At 42.5% G+C, this 16110-nt stretch overlaps 1 protein-coding gene across 22 annotated transcripts in view; it reads right to left on the bottom strand.

Moving 5' to 3' along the window:
* BLTP1 (bridge-like lipid transfer protein family member 1) overlaps positions 1–16110 on the bottom strand; it is a 156844-nt gene that overhangs the window by 74764 nt on the left and 65970 nt on the right. For all 22 annotated transcript variants that reach the window (XM_077300402.1, XM_077300401.1, XM_077300400.1 and 19 more), the window contains exons 29-35: positions 14631–15474; positions 12987–13057; positions 9675–9848; positions 7446–7566; positions 5733–5876; positions 5384–5511; positions 1414–1616 (exon numbers count right to left, since the gene is read on the bottom strand). In XM_077300402.1, the coding sequence (XP_077156517.1) occupies positions 1414–1616; positions 5384–5511; positions 5733–5876; positions 7446–7566; positions 9675–9848; positions 12987–13057; positions 14631–15474 (1685 nt within the window). The remainder of the gene's footprint in view (positions 1–1413; positions 1617–5383; positions 5512–5732; positions 5877–7445; positions 7567–9674; positions 9849–12986; positions 13058–14630; positions 15475–16110) is intronic.

The raw sequence follows: 16110 nt of genomic DNA on the forward strand, positions 1-16110 counted from the left end.
AGGGACCAATCGGCAGGCGCCTCCGATTGTCTGTCATGAGGAAAGGGTCTGATCCGGACCCTTCCTCATCCCGGACACATCCCGCCCCAGAACACCTTACTGTTTTATTGAGTCCGTGGCGCCGGCGGTGTACAGATAGTTGTAACCATATAACAATATAACAGTATAAACAATATAAACAATGAACAGTGCAACAGTGCAAACAGGTCCAAAGTATTCTGGTGGAGTTCTGAGAGGGAGGAGGGGAGCAGGGGCCCTTCAGTCGCTGTTGATTATGTCTGGTATCAACCAAATGCCTGGCGGAAGAGCTCCTTTTTGCAGGCCCTGAGCAACTGTTTAAGCTCCGTCAGAGCCCTGATCTCCTCCAGGAGTTCGTTCCACCAGGTGGGGGCCAGAACAGAGAATGCTCTGGCCCTGGTTGAGACAGGTGGACCAGGACCTTAGGGCCAGGGACCATTAGCCGGTTGGTAGCAGTGGAGTGCAGAACTTTTTCGGGGGCTTAGGCAAGGAGATGGTCCCTCAGGTACACTGGGCCTTGAAGGTAATTACCAGAACCTTCAGTCTGATCCGGAATTCAACTGGCAACCATTGCAGTTGGTGGAGAATGTGGGACCTCTACGGTGTTGCTGTGAGGATCCTGGCTGCTGCATTTTGAACCAGCTGTAGTTTCTGGGTCAAGGCTAAGGACAGGCCTGCGTAGAGCGAGTTACAAAAGTCCAGTCTAGAGGTGACTGTTGCCTGGACCGTTGCATGCACTGTGGCTCGGTGTTCCGGGGCCAGGTAGTGTGCTAGTAGCTTGGCTTGGTGGAGATGATAGAATGCCAGCCGCGCTACCTTTGTGATCTGGGCTTCCATTGTGAGGTAAGCGTCTAGAATCATGCCTAGATTCCTGGCGGAGTGAGCTGTAGAGAGCTGCACACCATCCAGGACAGGCAGATGCGCTTCCTCACATGGGCCCTTCCTACCCAGCCACAAGACCTCCATCTTTGAAGGATTGAGCTTCAGACGACTCTGCTTGAGCCATCTCATCACTGCTTCCAGGCAGCTGGCTAATGCTTCTGGGGGAAAGTCAGGGCAGCCATCCATCAGGAGGAAGAGCTGGGTGTCATCTGCATATTGATGGCAACCCAGTCCAAACTTCTGTACCACTTGTGCGAGAGGGCGCATGAAGATGTTGAATAGGATAGAAGAGAGGTAACTTCACCACTGTTCCTGTTAAAAATGTATTTAAACTGTGCCCAGGTCTTGAGCCATGGGGAATTATGAAAAACTCCTGCATAGAGAGCGAACTGATTCCACTGCCACATTAGGAAATCCCAGACAGTTAAAACACAGCAGGCACCTTCCCTTGTACATAGTATACGACTAAGGGTTTCAGAAAGAGCATTTCCATGATGGGATTACAATGATTACCAGCTGTATCAAGACCTCTGAGCTGCCCATGAATGCGATGAATGTTAAGCTTAGCTGCAATTTCTTTTCCTTTCTCTGCTCCAGCATTGGATCTCAGGGAACCAGAAGACTGAGGCTGCATTTTACTCGTATGGACATACTTGTCAAAAGTTACAGAACTTCTCCCAGTTTCTGCACTGTTTGTAGATTCTTCAACCACACCTCTTAAAGAGAAAAAAAGAATTGATAAGACTTATACACACACTGATTTTGTGCATTTAACAAGCCATCTATCATGGAGGGGACAGGGAAGTGGCCATGTTCACTGTCTCAGCCAGAGTCACCCAACAATTCTTCAATGGGTCTGAGACCATTTCCTCTATACCAGAACTGGGAGGGTAAAAGCAGAGCTGAAAGGATAGCAACTTTCTGACAGCCCAAGTTCAAATCTGCCTGCACAGAGGAGGAAGCAGCTCTATGATCACAACAAGTGCATTTGGTAGTCACACTGGAGCAATACAAGGGGAGGGGAAGGAGGAGCCCTCTATTACATCAGCTACGGCAGACTTCTTCAAAGGTAGAGGCACCTTGAAATGATAAATGAGTTGGAATGTCATCTATACCGCTCCTTTCCTTTCGGTTATATGACATGTGAGCTGGAAAGCTCTGTTGTATTCTTTCTTTCCTTTAAGACTTGTAAAAGTTGCTAGTCATCTTCTTTCTTTCAAACAGCAAGTGATTGCAAAATTGAGTTTTGACATTCACAAAGGAAGCTAATATGTGGATTATATTACTAGTATTTAAAAGGTTGAAGCTGTCTTTTCGGATGTATCGATCTATTTTACTCTTATGATACGGTTCTCTGGACGTTTCATGAAGCTGTATTCCAAAAATAGAATTCTACTAAGAACTGTTTTAAAAGTGCTGAATCATTAACATCTATTTGTTCAGCCTTGGGATTTAGCTGAGAAATGGTTCCCTATTTATCAAGCTGTTTATAAAATGAATATTATATTTTGTATATAAATTTATCTAAAGTGTTACCTAGATTTCATTAAGAATAGATAATTATACATAGATATACCAACAGAATGGGTGCAAACAGATTCATCAAATGAGACCAGCTAACTTTAGAGACATCCTGGTGAGCACTTTATCCCCACCCCACCCTCTCATGTAATAGGATGCCCCAATGCTGCTTAATGAGTTTTTAACAATTTTAGCTAATTTGAATTTAAATGAATTTGTATTATTTAATCATGATTGAATTATTTTACTGTATTTTTAGATGTAAACCAGCCTGAGCTCCTGGAAAGGGCAATATATAAACAATACATTTATTTATTTTATTTATTATTTGATTTATATACTGCCACTCTCTAAGAATCTTGGCAGTTTACAATAAAATGATAAAACAACACTAAAACAACAATAAAATAACAAATAAATAAAATGTTTGAATTGACAGTTAATCTTTTAAATTAATTATCCAAGTGGATACAAACTCTAACGGAAGATGCAGAGAAAGCAGAAAGGCTTAGTGCCTATTTTACATCTGTTTTTTCCCACAGGTCAAAGTGTTTAGGCACATCTAGAGATGGCAATAGCCAAAGGACAGTGTCTGGGTGGCAGGTTAACATGGATAAAGAGGTTGTCAAGAGGCATTTAGCTGCACTGGATGAGTTCAAATCCCCTGGTCCGGATGAAATGCACCCGAGAGTACTCAAAGAACTTTCCAGATAACTTGCACAGCCCTTGTCCATCATCTTCGGAACCTCTTTAAGGACTGGAGATGTCCCGGAGGACTGGAAGAGAGCAAATGTTATTCCAATCTTCAAAAAAGGGAGGAAGGATGACCCGGGAAACTACAGACCCGTGAGTCTGACCTCAGATGTGGGGAAGATAATGGAGCAGATATTAAAGGGAGCGATCTGCAAATATCTGGAGGACAATTTGGTGATCCAAGGAAGTCAGCATGCATTTGTCTCCAACAGGTCCTGCCAGACCAACCTGGTTTCCTTTTTTGACCAAGTAACAGGTTTGCTGGATCGGGGAAATTCGGTTGATGCCATTTACTTGGATTTTAGTAAAGCTTTTGACAAGGTTCCCCATGATGTTCTGATGGATAAATTGAAGGACTGCAATCTGGATTTTCAGATAATCAGGTGGATAGGGAATTGGTTAGAGAACCGCACTCAAAGAGTTGTTGTCAATGGTGTTTCATCAGACTGGAGAGAGGTGAGTAGCGGGGTACCTCAGGGCTCGGGGCTCGGCCCGGTACTTTTTAACATATTTATTAATGATCTAGATGAGGGGGTGGAGGGACTACTCATCAAGTTTGCAGATAACACCAAATTGGGAGGACTGGCAAATACTCTGGAAGATAGAGACAGAGTTCAACGAGATCTGAACATAATGGGAAAATGGGAAAATGAGAACAAGATGCAATTTAATAAAGATAAGTGTAAAGTTCTGCATCTGGGTCAGAAAAATGAAAAGCATGCCTACTGGATGGGGGATACGCTTCTAGGTAACACTGTGTGTGAACGAGACCTTGGGGTACTTGTGGATTGTAAACTAAACATGAGCAGGCAGGGTGATGCAGCGGTAAAAAAGGCAAATGCCATTTTGGGCTGTATCAACAGAGGCATCACATCAAAATCACAAGATGTCATAGTCCCATTGTATACGGCAGTGGTCCCCAACCTGCGGGCCACGGCCCAGTGCCGGGCCGCGAAGGCCATAGCGCCAGGCCGCGGCTCCCTCTCCCCGCCCCCCCCGCAGTAAAAAACTTCCCCGGCCGCAAGCTTGCGGCCCGGGAAGCTTCTTACTGCGGCAGGGCGGGGAGAGGGAATCAGGGCCGGGCCGCGCCCATGCGGGCGCGGCTCGCGGGGCGCGGCCCGACGTGTGGGTGTGGCCCAATGCCCTGCCGGTCCCCAACCTCAGAAAGGTTGGGGACCACTGGTATACGGCACTGGTAAGACCACACTTGGAGTACTGTGTGCAGTTCTGGAGGCCTCACTTCAAGAAGGACGTCGATAAAAATGAAAGGGTACAGAGGAGAGCGACGAGGATGATCTGGGGCCAAGTGACCAAGCCCTATAAAGATAGGTTGAGGGACTTGGGAATGTTCAGCCTGGAGAAAAGGAGGTTGAGAGGGGACATGATAGCCCTCTTTAAGTATTTGAAAGGTTGTCACTTGGAGGAGGGCAGGATGCTGTTTCTGTTGGCTGCAGAGGAGAGGACATGCAGTAATGGGTTTAAACTTCAAGTACAGCGATATAAGCTAGATATCAGGAAAAAAATTTTCACAGTCAGAGTAGTTCAGCAGTGGAATAGGCTGCCTAAGGAGGTGGTGAGCTCCCCCTCACTGGCAGTCTTCAAGCAAAGGTTGGATACACACTTTTCTTGGATGCTTTAGGATGCTTAGGGCTAATCCTGCGTTGAGCAGGGGGTTGGACTAGATGGCCTGTATAGCCCCTTCCAACTCTATGATTCTATAACATACTTTGATTTTTATATTATTTCAATTATTCTTATTTTTCTATTTAATTGATGAGAATGCTTATAATTATAGGTTAGATCATGATTACTTATAAAAAATACAAATACAGTGTACAGTCTATAATAATTATAGACTGAAATTGCCAATTTATTTTTGTAAATAAGATTAATACAGGTTTAACAACTGATTTAATCAAAGGTGTCAGAAAATTTCTGAATTCTACTCACCTAAATGAAAATGCAACAGATGGCCATTCCCAGCTCCTGGACTTACCTCCTGGCTGCTCTTCCTCCTCCTGTCAAGTGCTAGCAAATGGCAAGGAGGAGGAGTAGGGAGGTGGAGAAGAGCCTCTGATTGGCCCTCTGTTGGGGACTGTTATCACGCTATTGGGGGCATGTCCCCCAGTGAGGGCCAATCAGATGCTCAGCACGTCGTTAGCAGGATGGTAAGCTTTTTATGTGTTCTGATGGGAAGGCACTGCCTTACCTGTTCATACGAACACGTGTGGCAATCCTATCAAAGCACAAAGCCACTAAGGAAACATGGATGACGCTTTTTCCTGCAGCATTGCCTGTTGATTCTTCCACTGATGCTTGCAGCAAACACAAATTCACCTATGAAAAGTGGCCCAAAGATCAATAAACCCAATATTCATATTTTAAGAAATTACATGATAACAAACTTCCATTCCTTCACATAAAAACCCCAAATTTCTAAACAAGCCTATTAAATAATCCATTAAATACATATAACCACATGCTTTTCTAAAATATATAGGTACTATAAAACCTAGAAGCTTCTATCGTGCAAGGCTATTCACCAGACTGGTTATTACCTTAGGGAGTGTAACATTGGCCTGAAGTCCTTTAATAGTCACATTATCTTGCTTGAGAGAAAGATTTGTTTGTGTTTTTACTTGAGTAGTTCCTGTGGCAGGGGTCTCTATTTTTGTTCCTCTAATATCTTGCTTGGAGGATAACTTTTAAAAAGCAGGGGGGAGAATAATGTCAGTTTGTGTTCAAAGTATGTTAAAATGCTGTATTTAATGACCATATAATGTATTCATATACATTCAATTTAATAACATAATAAAACCCTAGATCAGATGACTAGTCCATCTAGTTCAACATCCTGTCTAACACAGTAGCCAACCAGTTCCTCTGAAAGGCCAACAGGGCATGGAGGCTGAGACCTTCACCTGATGTTACCTCCTGGCTCAGGGATTCAGAGGATTAATGTTTCTTAATGTGGATGTTTCTCTCAATCCTATGGTTAGTAACCACTGACAGATCTATCCTCCATGAATCTATCTAATCCCTTTTTAAAGCTGTTTATTCCCAAGGAGTGTGCAGAAGAGGATCATGGAGAGAGCTTTACATTCATGCCCTGCCCCCAAGTCTCAGGGGAAAAGCCTCCCTCCTAGTCCCATCTCCTCTCAGTCCATTAATAATGCTGGGAGAGAGATGGGGAAAAGAAGGAATAGCACCTGGAATTTGGAAGGGCAGCATCAATCTTAGCTATGAGCTCCACTGAGCCCCTGTTGCCTAATAACCAGTTTCAGCAAGCCTAATGGTGCTGTTCTTCTAGGCATCATGTGCAAGGCCACCCTAGCTGTGATAAAGAGAATCTGTTCCAAAGATCAAGGGTGTACGATTTTGGAATTACCCAAGAATACTCATTTCAAAGGGAAACTTGATAGCCACACAGCACCAGGATTCAGCTTTAGAAACAATAAATTCCAGGAGAACTGGTGTCAAAAATATAGAAAATGAAAGCTGAACCTTAAAAAAATCCTATAATAACAAAACAGAAAATGAGGTACAAGGAGAAGCTGTGGAGCTACCTTCTTTGAAACACCCCTTTCTTCTTCTCTACTTTCGCCCCTGTTCATAGAAAACTAATTTCCTTCCGCCAACTGCCTCCTGTTCCAGGTACACCTCACCCTGTACACTAAAGAAAAGGTGACCCACAGCAAGGACTCTTCAGGCACAAGAAGATCCCTGGTGATTACACCAAGACTTAAATGAAAGAAAACTCAGAAAAAACTTTCTTTTTCCTACTTGATGCCGCTTGGCAGAGAAACTGTCTGTTCACCACAGTGCCTGCATTTCTGCTTGGAATTCCAGTAGTGATGCATGAAGATAAAAGACCTCTCTTAATAAATTTCACATAGCCCCTGTACCTTGATTGTGTACACTGATTTCACCCCCCTGCCATGGGTGGTAGAAATGAAATTAACTAAATTCATTCACAGAGCTCTGAAAATTATTTACTGCAGAAACAAATAAAAATAATAGATTTTTAAAAGACTGATGGATCCCAGGGAAGGATGATCATAGATTCACCACTTTTCTTAAATGAATCACACATTCACATCCTTAAAGATTTTCATCCTCACTTCCTGAAGCTAAGCATTCCCATCCCACTTACAAGTAGATTCTCTGGGAAATGGCTGTGTCATTATCATGATTCTTTGGATGCCTCACATGAACAAAAAGTATGGTTAGGGCATCCTAAGCAAAAACGTTTGGCTATATAACACACATACATTTTCGGAGAAAGTCGTTTTCCTGTTCTGTACAGCTTCTCTGAGGACCTTGAAATGCAGATTATCCACAATGGCTGCAGGATGGCATGTGCTAGCACAGTGAACCATTGCCTCTATATACCTGCAAGGGAAATGAGTTCAATGCAGTTTACTTATAAGACACATACCTATACTAAATGTCAACACTGGGTAGCATTGAATTCCACAGGAAGGTGGATTTTCCCCAAGACTCATTTCTAGCTGCAGACCTCTAAATCTCTCATGTAATCTCTGGGGGTCCCCTAGTCCTCAAGGAGCAGCATTTGGAGAAACAGTGGTAAGAAAAGTCCATTCCACATATGAATGTCCCTTCCTTTAGTGAAAATGATCTGTAGGATTCAAACCATATTAAACATGAGGCTGCCTGTGAAGAGTCTTTGGAAACTTTAACAAATCCAGAATGCTGTGACCAAACTAACATCTGGACTCACCATACTAAGCAAATTTCACTGGTGCTCAAAAACCTTTACTTATCATCCAGCACAATTCTCCTCAGCACAATTTGAAGCGTTTGTGTTGCCTTATGAAACAGTATAGAGCACCTGAAGTGCAGGTTTCTCTTGTATGAGCTTGCCTGTCAATTAAGGTCACTGTCAAAGGCCTTTTCTAGGGGGCTTTTCGCACGCCTTCAAAATCGCACAATGGTTGCCAATTGAAAACGCTGATTTGCCGTTATGCACAACGTCGTTGACAATCTGCCACACACCTGAAAACGATCTGCAAAAAGCGCTTCCTTGTAGCGCTTTCAGGGAAATCCCCAAAAGTGGATTCACCCTCCGGAAAGCGATACACTCCTGCAACCAATCTGCAACACTAGCGAAAAAGACCTGTGCGTTAACATTGTTGCGGTTTCTACAAAGTCCCTCCCCCTGGTTCTCTCCTCTGATCTTCCGGCGAAGCGATCGCCATTTTTTTTTTCTCCGAGCGAGCAGGGATAAACGCACCAGCGAGCCTCTGTTTAGAGGCTTCCCCGGCTTCAGTCCCTCCCCTTCAGTCACTAAGCACAAACAAGAGAAGCCCGTTTGCTGATGTATTTTCCCTTTATTTTTTACACATTCATTCAGCCGAAAATCGGGCCCGTGAGAGGGGGGGGGTTTCACTCGGAGGGAGCGTGGCAACGAATAAATGACAGCTCAAACACACCAGGCAGCTGGATGGGTCTCTCCGTTGCAACGAATCAACACAGATTCGTTGCAATGGGTCTGTTTTTTAAAAAAAAAAAACTTTCTTAAAGGGAAAGGGGCTGTTTGGAAGCATGCTAACGGCTGCCCATTGGATTTTCAGCCGAAAATCGGGCCCGTGAGAGGGGGGGAATTTTTTTTTTTCACTCGGAGGGAGCGTGGCAACGAATAAATGACAGCTCAAACACACCAGGCAGCTGGATGGGTCTCTCCGTTGCAACGAATCAACACAGATTCGTTGCAATGGGTCTGGTTTTTCTTTAAAAAAACTTTCTAAAAGGGAAAGGGGCTGTTTGGGAGCATGCTAACGGCTGCCCATTGGCTGCTTGACGGCCAGGGACGGGACGAGCTTGGCAAGAGCGCTTCCTTTCTAGCGATTTTTGCCAAGACCGGAAGCCTGTGGGAAACGCTACAAAACGCAACTGGATTCCACTACAAAGGCAGGTATGCATAACGACGAATTCCACTATTTTAAATGGCGATTTTTCATTCAGCAACCAATTTGCTACAAAGATCCCGGTGCGAAAAGCCCCTAGGTGTTCTCAACATAAGTTATAAGCAGCACAAAAATTATCAGAGCCTTCAACACACAAATGCACATAATGTAAGTTGCCAAGAATTTCCCAGTGAGAGAGAAAGGAGCCAACCCTTTTCTAAAAATTAAGTTTAAAAAACTTTCTAGTGCTTTGCCATAGCGATATTACTGCTGCAAAAGCAGGAAAGAAGCTTCTAATTCCACTGAAAGGGATGGGCAAAGAATGTTCACTAACATTCCTATTTCTGCCAAGACTTCTCTCAGCCCATATCTGACATATGCAAGCCTCACAATGCTTAATTGCACGTCATGTAATTGCTGAAGAACAATGACCTTCGTATTTTGATGCATAAGCACAGTATCATGACACGCTATTGCAGCTGAGCAAAAGCTTATACAGATGATCTTATCAGTTACATTGTGAAACAAGCATTATATTCAAAGTTGCTATGTTTTTTAAAAAATGTGAAATACCTGTCCAAAGCCTCTGCTACAAGTGGAGTGAGAACAACATCCACAGTTCCTTTTATTTCCACAATAGCAGTTGTTCTGGTCTGAGAAATGGGGTGATCCAGAGTCCATTCTTCTGTTATTGTTTCATCATCTGTATTGTCAAGGATTTTCTTTTCCAAGGGGGTATAAGGTGTGCTTAATAAACAAAACAATAACAGAAACAAGTTGTTGCTTCTCAAGAGGCCATGCTACAATATGAATTTCAAGTGCTCATAGACAGCAGTGGAATTTATTGTGTTTACACACAATAACTTTTCAAACAACTTTTTAAGATGCAGCTGCTTCTTGATGCCAAGCACAGAAGGAGCAAGAGTTTAATAAGCTGCCTAATTTTAAGAGCAACAGATGTTCACACAAGGGCAATGTAATTGCAGATAACAATCACTTGGGTTATGAGGAATGCAGCACTGGGTCATTCGCTTGCTAGGGTTTTCCCCCCTTGTCACGAGCCTATATTAGCCTCAAAGGAATTTTCTTTCAGTAATTTTGGTTATCATTAAACAGATAAAAAGTCTCATCCTGACAACCAAGAACATTAAACACACAACTATTGTAGCTGGTTAGTAAACACAACACACAATTTATCTCAGAAAACATAAAGAAAGTTTGTGCCCCGCAGCACCTTTCAGATCAACAAAGTTTAATTCTGGGTATAAGTTTTCGTTTGTATACACACCTCATCAGATACATGTACATGAAAGCTTAAACCCAGAATTCAACTTTTCTGGTCCTAGAGGTGTCATTGAATTCAAATGTTGTTCTACTACTTTGGATTGACACGGCTAATCATCTGAACCTATTCTCAGAACACTAGAACAGTATAGTTAAGACAGATGTGCTTGTGTCCCCTTCTGTATTTTCCAGGTGCCTCATCCCATTGTGATAAGAGCAGTGAATTATGAAAGGAGAATACAACTACGGTAATATATTGCTATATATTCCTAGGAGAAAACTGTGACAGGCCATTTCTATCAACTAAGGGACTCACACAGCCTTGAGGGGACCAGGTTTATTTTAAGTTATAAACTTTCCTCTCAGTTGCAAGTTATTCAAAAGAGAATGGGTGTCTAGGCTTTGGATTTGCTGCTGTGAGCTAAGCTTTGAGGTGGACAAGAGTCAGACTAAGTGGCAGAATGTCTACTCATTGCTAGAGACAGCCCTAACAACTGGGTCCTCTTGTCAGAAGTAGAGCCAAACCACTCTGCCACACCACCAAGCAGTGCTATCCTTCACTCCACACCTGCTCTTTTCCTCAACCAGACTTGAGCTCTCATGGCTCTCTCCCCGAGGCAGAACCAAACTCCCAATGTGTTTCCCTCCAATATTCCACCCACATTCTCAAAAGTGATTGGATGAGGGAGTAAAACTCCCATAGGCTAAAATGAGTGTGGGCCAGTCACACTAATGTCTACAAAAACACCGCATGAAAGAAAATTAAGCAGCAATCTAAGCAGTGTCAGCATTGAACAGTATGAACTACAGTATGCTAATGAAAAGCATTACATGAATGCTTATATTATGGAAATTAAACTGCAAATTCTAATGCGTAAAAGCTGATCAACAGTTCTGATACAAAATACATTTCAGTTTAATATGAGAACAGCTTGCCTTGAGTAATTTGTCACAAAAAAGCTATTCATGGTGCAAAAGTCTTAACAAAAATAAACTATTGGAAGGCAAATAGCATATAAGGTAGTCACATTTACATGAACCTATACCACTTCATCAAATCAGTATATGGTTTTAATGTGACATAAAAAAGATAGAATGTCTCTAGTATAGCTTTATTAATCCCCTGAAAATCCAGTTAAGTTTATTGTACAACACCAACACAAATGTAGTTTGCTGTTTATTAAATTTTAGTGTTTTCTTGCTGTGATGTGGTACTTTTTTACCGCAGCTGACTAGATTTTATGTATATTTATTATTATTGCTCTGTTTTTATCCACTGTTTCATTGACATCATTTTAAAATAATGACGTAAAATTTTATTTCTTGTAACATACATGGTGTACTTCATTACTTAACTAAGTAGAAGGGTGGGACATAAATGTCCTAAACTATTTAGCTGAAAAGTATCAAATGTCAAGAACGTGTATAGCAAGAATTTTTCACAAATCCAGGCACTAGGCCAAGCCAGGGCCATGGTGAGCTCAGGGCTTTGGGGAGCAGCAGAGGGGTCTGGCTGGGAGGTGTGGCACTTTCAGCAGGCATGGCCAGATGAAATCATTTCCAGTACGCCTTAAAGCCTGAACAATTTTTTAGGGGTGCCTCCATAGTCAAAAGGTTGAAAAAGGCTGATTTAACCTATAGAAAGAAGGCTATAAAATATTAAAACTACTACAGAGGTATACTTTTCAAACTTGCTAAAAAAGAGGAGCTTGATAATAATCAATATATTTTCTTCTTCAACATGCCCAAAATAGGTGAAAAAAATCTCAGAGAAAGAAAACACAGACTATCAGCTTAGTTTTAGCTTCCCTTTACACACGCTCTATGCTTTCTGTTGGTATGATTTCATTCTGCAAATCGACATATATGAACTTGATTCAATCAGAGGAAGAGTACTGATCAGGGAAAAGAAATATGACTATGACCCAACCATAAAGCAACACTACGTACATGTTCCTCTTTGCAGAGTATTATTTATTTATTTATTTATTTGTTTGTTCGTTTGTTTATTTATTTGGCTCCTGGCAAGCCAGCTCATGGTGGATTACACAATAAAACGCCACATACAATAAAACCCTATTAAAATTAACATTCACACAGCATAATACAGTATGGCACTAAAAAAACAGAACCCCCTCCCACGACTGCCAAAGGGACTACATTAGCTGACTACACCAATGATGTTCCAAAATTCGGTGGAGTATCTTCCTTAGAGGGGCCCATCCGATCTTCTCCCTGCACTGGTCTCACCAATAGATCTGGAGGAAGAGCTCCGTTTAACAGGCCCTACGAAATGTCAAAAGCTCCTGCAGGGCCTTCAGCTCTTCCTGGAGTTCATTCCACCAGGTACAGGCCAGGACCAAAAAGGTCCTGGCCCTGGTCAAGACCAGGCAAGCTTCACTGGGGCCAGGAATGACCAGCAAGTTGGTACCCAAAGAGCGCAAAGCCCTGCAGGGGGCATAAGGCAACAGGTGGTCCCCACAGATATGTGGATCCCAGACCACCAAGGGCCTTAAAAATCAAAACCAGAACCTTGAACCTGATCCAGGCCACAACTGACAACCTTAGAATACTGCAAACATATTGCAACTTGTTACTCACTTTGATGTTGATCCCGTAAACTGCATTCCTCGATCCAGTAAAGCATTAGCTGTGAGGCCCTGTTTAACAATCTAGAACACACACAAAACCTTGTCACTATTCTAAAACTTTTCTACAGCACATTTGTCTTTAAATGAAGACTATTTATATTTTGTCCTGCTCAATAAACATGCCTATGTCTGCACATCTGACTTTACATATAAAAGATATTTATTTTACATGGTTAAAGAAACATGGCTCCTAAATGCCCTTAATACTTAAATATAGATTTAGATATTGATATGTAAAGCATAAAAGCTATGGAGCGTATTTTATACATTTATTTTTTCAGTTTCTAAGTAACATTCTGAATCACAAGTGTTCCCTGGAATTTTAAAAAATCTGTAATTCTCTTCACTGCATTATGACATTCTTGGTAGAAACTCAACTCATTCATAAAAGCAGTTTACACTTGCAAAAGCACAATGAGACAGAACAAGCTACTTCGATGTAAGTCCACTGTATCCTGAGGGAGTATTTCCCAATGTGTGGGTTAGGATCTACAAATGTCAGGAAGCCTCCCGAAAGAAGACCGGAGGCCAGTCTTTCCTAATGGCAGCTTCTGCCCTTTCCATCTTTCTCTGCCTTTCCTCCTCTCCAATTTCTCACATTCACCACCTCTTCCCCTCCTTCTTTGTGACATTAATAAGGAGAAAAAAGCCATCAGACAACTAAGAACTTCACTGTAGTAGCTGCAAGGAGGGGAGACTGGGAAGTAGCAGGGAGCGGTCCAGCATACCATGGAATAAACAGAGGAGAATAGAAACAGGTGTGTGTATGCGAATAGCCTCTGTCTTGGTGCTGCTTCTTCAGTAGCCCAAACACTTGCTCAGTCCCCTGCACTGTTTCACGGCCCTCTGTCTGCTGCAGAAGTTGCACTGCATTGAGCCTTTTGCTGCCGGACTCTTCACTGGAATCTGCCATCTTGTTTTCCCCTCAAAACACTTCCCCCCAAGCATTCCTCATAAACTCTAGCTCAGACCCAGCTGGCAGAGGAGGAGGAGGAGGAGGCTGGGATTCATAGCAGAGGCAACTGCACCCTTTGTGTGATGTTTGCTGGTTTCTCAAAATCACCTGATTGGGCAATGTAGAACATGGAATGCTGGAATAGAGGAATTGCCAAGGTCATAGTTTACCTAGGGCACCCAAAAAACAAGGCAGCCCTGGATGGGTCACTATACAAAGTATGAATCAGCATCTGAAAAGGTTGGTAAACACTCTCCTAGGGAAGCAGAACCTGGAGCAGTCAAATTTCTGACCTTCTTGGACATAACACTGTTAACCTGAGAGCACTCCATTGTCCTTAGCTAGTGATGGTCAAGCCAGCAACCTGTTCCTGTGTACCTGTTCCCTGAATATTTGGCTGAATTCTCCTGTTCCTGGGATATTGTTCTTGAAAGAATGTTGCCTTAACCCAACAGGCCGTTGCCTGAAACAACACATCTCAGATATATTGTTCTAAAGTCTAGAGTGCTACATAGTTTGCTAAAACAGTTTATTACTCATTATCAAGATCAAATAAAATTGGGCCATAAAACGGAACCACTGAAAACATACCCTCATGATACACTGATTACTTTGCCTGATTTGTTGACTTCTTTTTACCTTAAAGGCTGGGACAGACAGTTGCTCAAAAGACGATGAGCTTTCTTCGCTGGTTGGAGTCTCCAGGTCTAATGGTCGATGTAACGAGGATTTAGAGGTCCTTTTGTTTGTTGGATGCTTTACTGACCAGTTGACCACCTGATATTGGGTAAGGTAGTTTTGATAACAGTTCATTACAGGCTGCTGGGAGAGGATCTGTTCATTCTCTGGAGCCTTCTCAGCTTCTATAACATACAAATGTTCTACAAGGTCATCTTCTCCTCCCAAAGCAGAAACAAATGAAGCTAAAGAAGGATGTGTTCTCATTGATAAGCTCTTTGGATCCTGATTAGCTTCTCCGTGTAATGTTGTAGTTAAGGGTCCTTCTACACTATGGTAGATAGAGCCTCTCCCATAATCGATTTGTTTGGCTTGCTTTTTTTTCTTTTTTCTTCCAGGATAGGTTCCAGGGCCTTCATCGCTGCTTATGGGTTCAAAGTCCTCAGCTGCTGAGAAATAGGCTTCACTATCAGCCATTGACATGCTGGAGTCCATGGAGCGATATTGATGAAACGAGTTTGAGTCAGCAGAAGGGGTATAAGGGAAAGAACCAAAGCTTCTCCTTTGCTTGGGAGAATCCAAGACATTTTCATCACTACGAGAAACATCACTACTGAACTGAACACCTGCTGGAACAGGCTGCTTGTCTCCATAGAAGGCTGCAGTAAGACTTTTGGTACTCCCAAGTCGAGTAGAACATACTGATGCCTGACGTTTTAAAGGAGATCGAAGAGGGGATTGGCCAGCAGGTCTCTCTTGGGAGTTAGGCGATACCGGACTACTTCCTGGACTGTCTGCCACAGCACTAAACATCAGCAACAAAAAAAAACAGAGAGAACATTTTCAGATAGAACATTTTCATCCAGAATGATGACATTCATATTAGCAAATTGCTGCAAAATTGCAAGTATAGTATTTGCTGGTGTATAAGACTACTTTCCCCCCCTGAAAAACATGCCTCCAAGTGGGGGGGTCGTCCTATATGCTGGGTGTACTCCAGTTGGGATAGACATAGCTGCCCATAGTGGCCCATAGTACTGTAATGTAATGTAACAAACTATATTTTGAGTGGAAATGTTGGGGGGGGGGGGTCATCTTATACGCCCAGTCGTCTTATATGCCGGCAAATACGGTAATTCAGAATTATTTTGAACTCTCTCTGAAGGGCAATCTGCAAATACAAGTGTACCAGGCCCGCAAGCCAAAGTAAACTGGCTGGCTCCCAATAACTGCAATACAATTAAATCTCAATTATGAGTATGCACATGACACACATAACAGTCTTTATTGTGCACAAGCCATAGCAACAACAAAATACTGTGCCAAGTAGTAGCACTGTGTCTTATCCATATAGTAGCACTGTGTCTTATCCATTATCCATATACTACCAAGGACGTTTTTATTTTCTATATATCCAAGCATCTGCATTGGGGAACAAAAA

Source organism: Paroedura picta, chromosome 10, assembly GCF_049243985.1.
Source record: "Paroedura picta isolate Pp20150507F chromosome 10, Ppicta_v3.0, whole genome shotgun sequence".
Lineage (NCBI taxonomy): Eukaryota > Metazoa > Chordata > Lepidosauria > Squamata > Gekkonidae > Paroedura > Paroedura picta.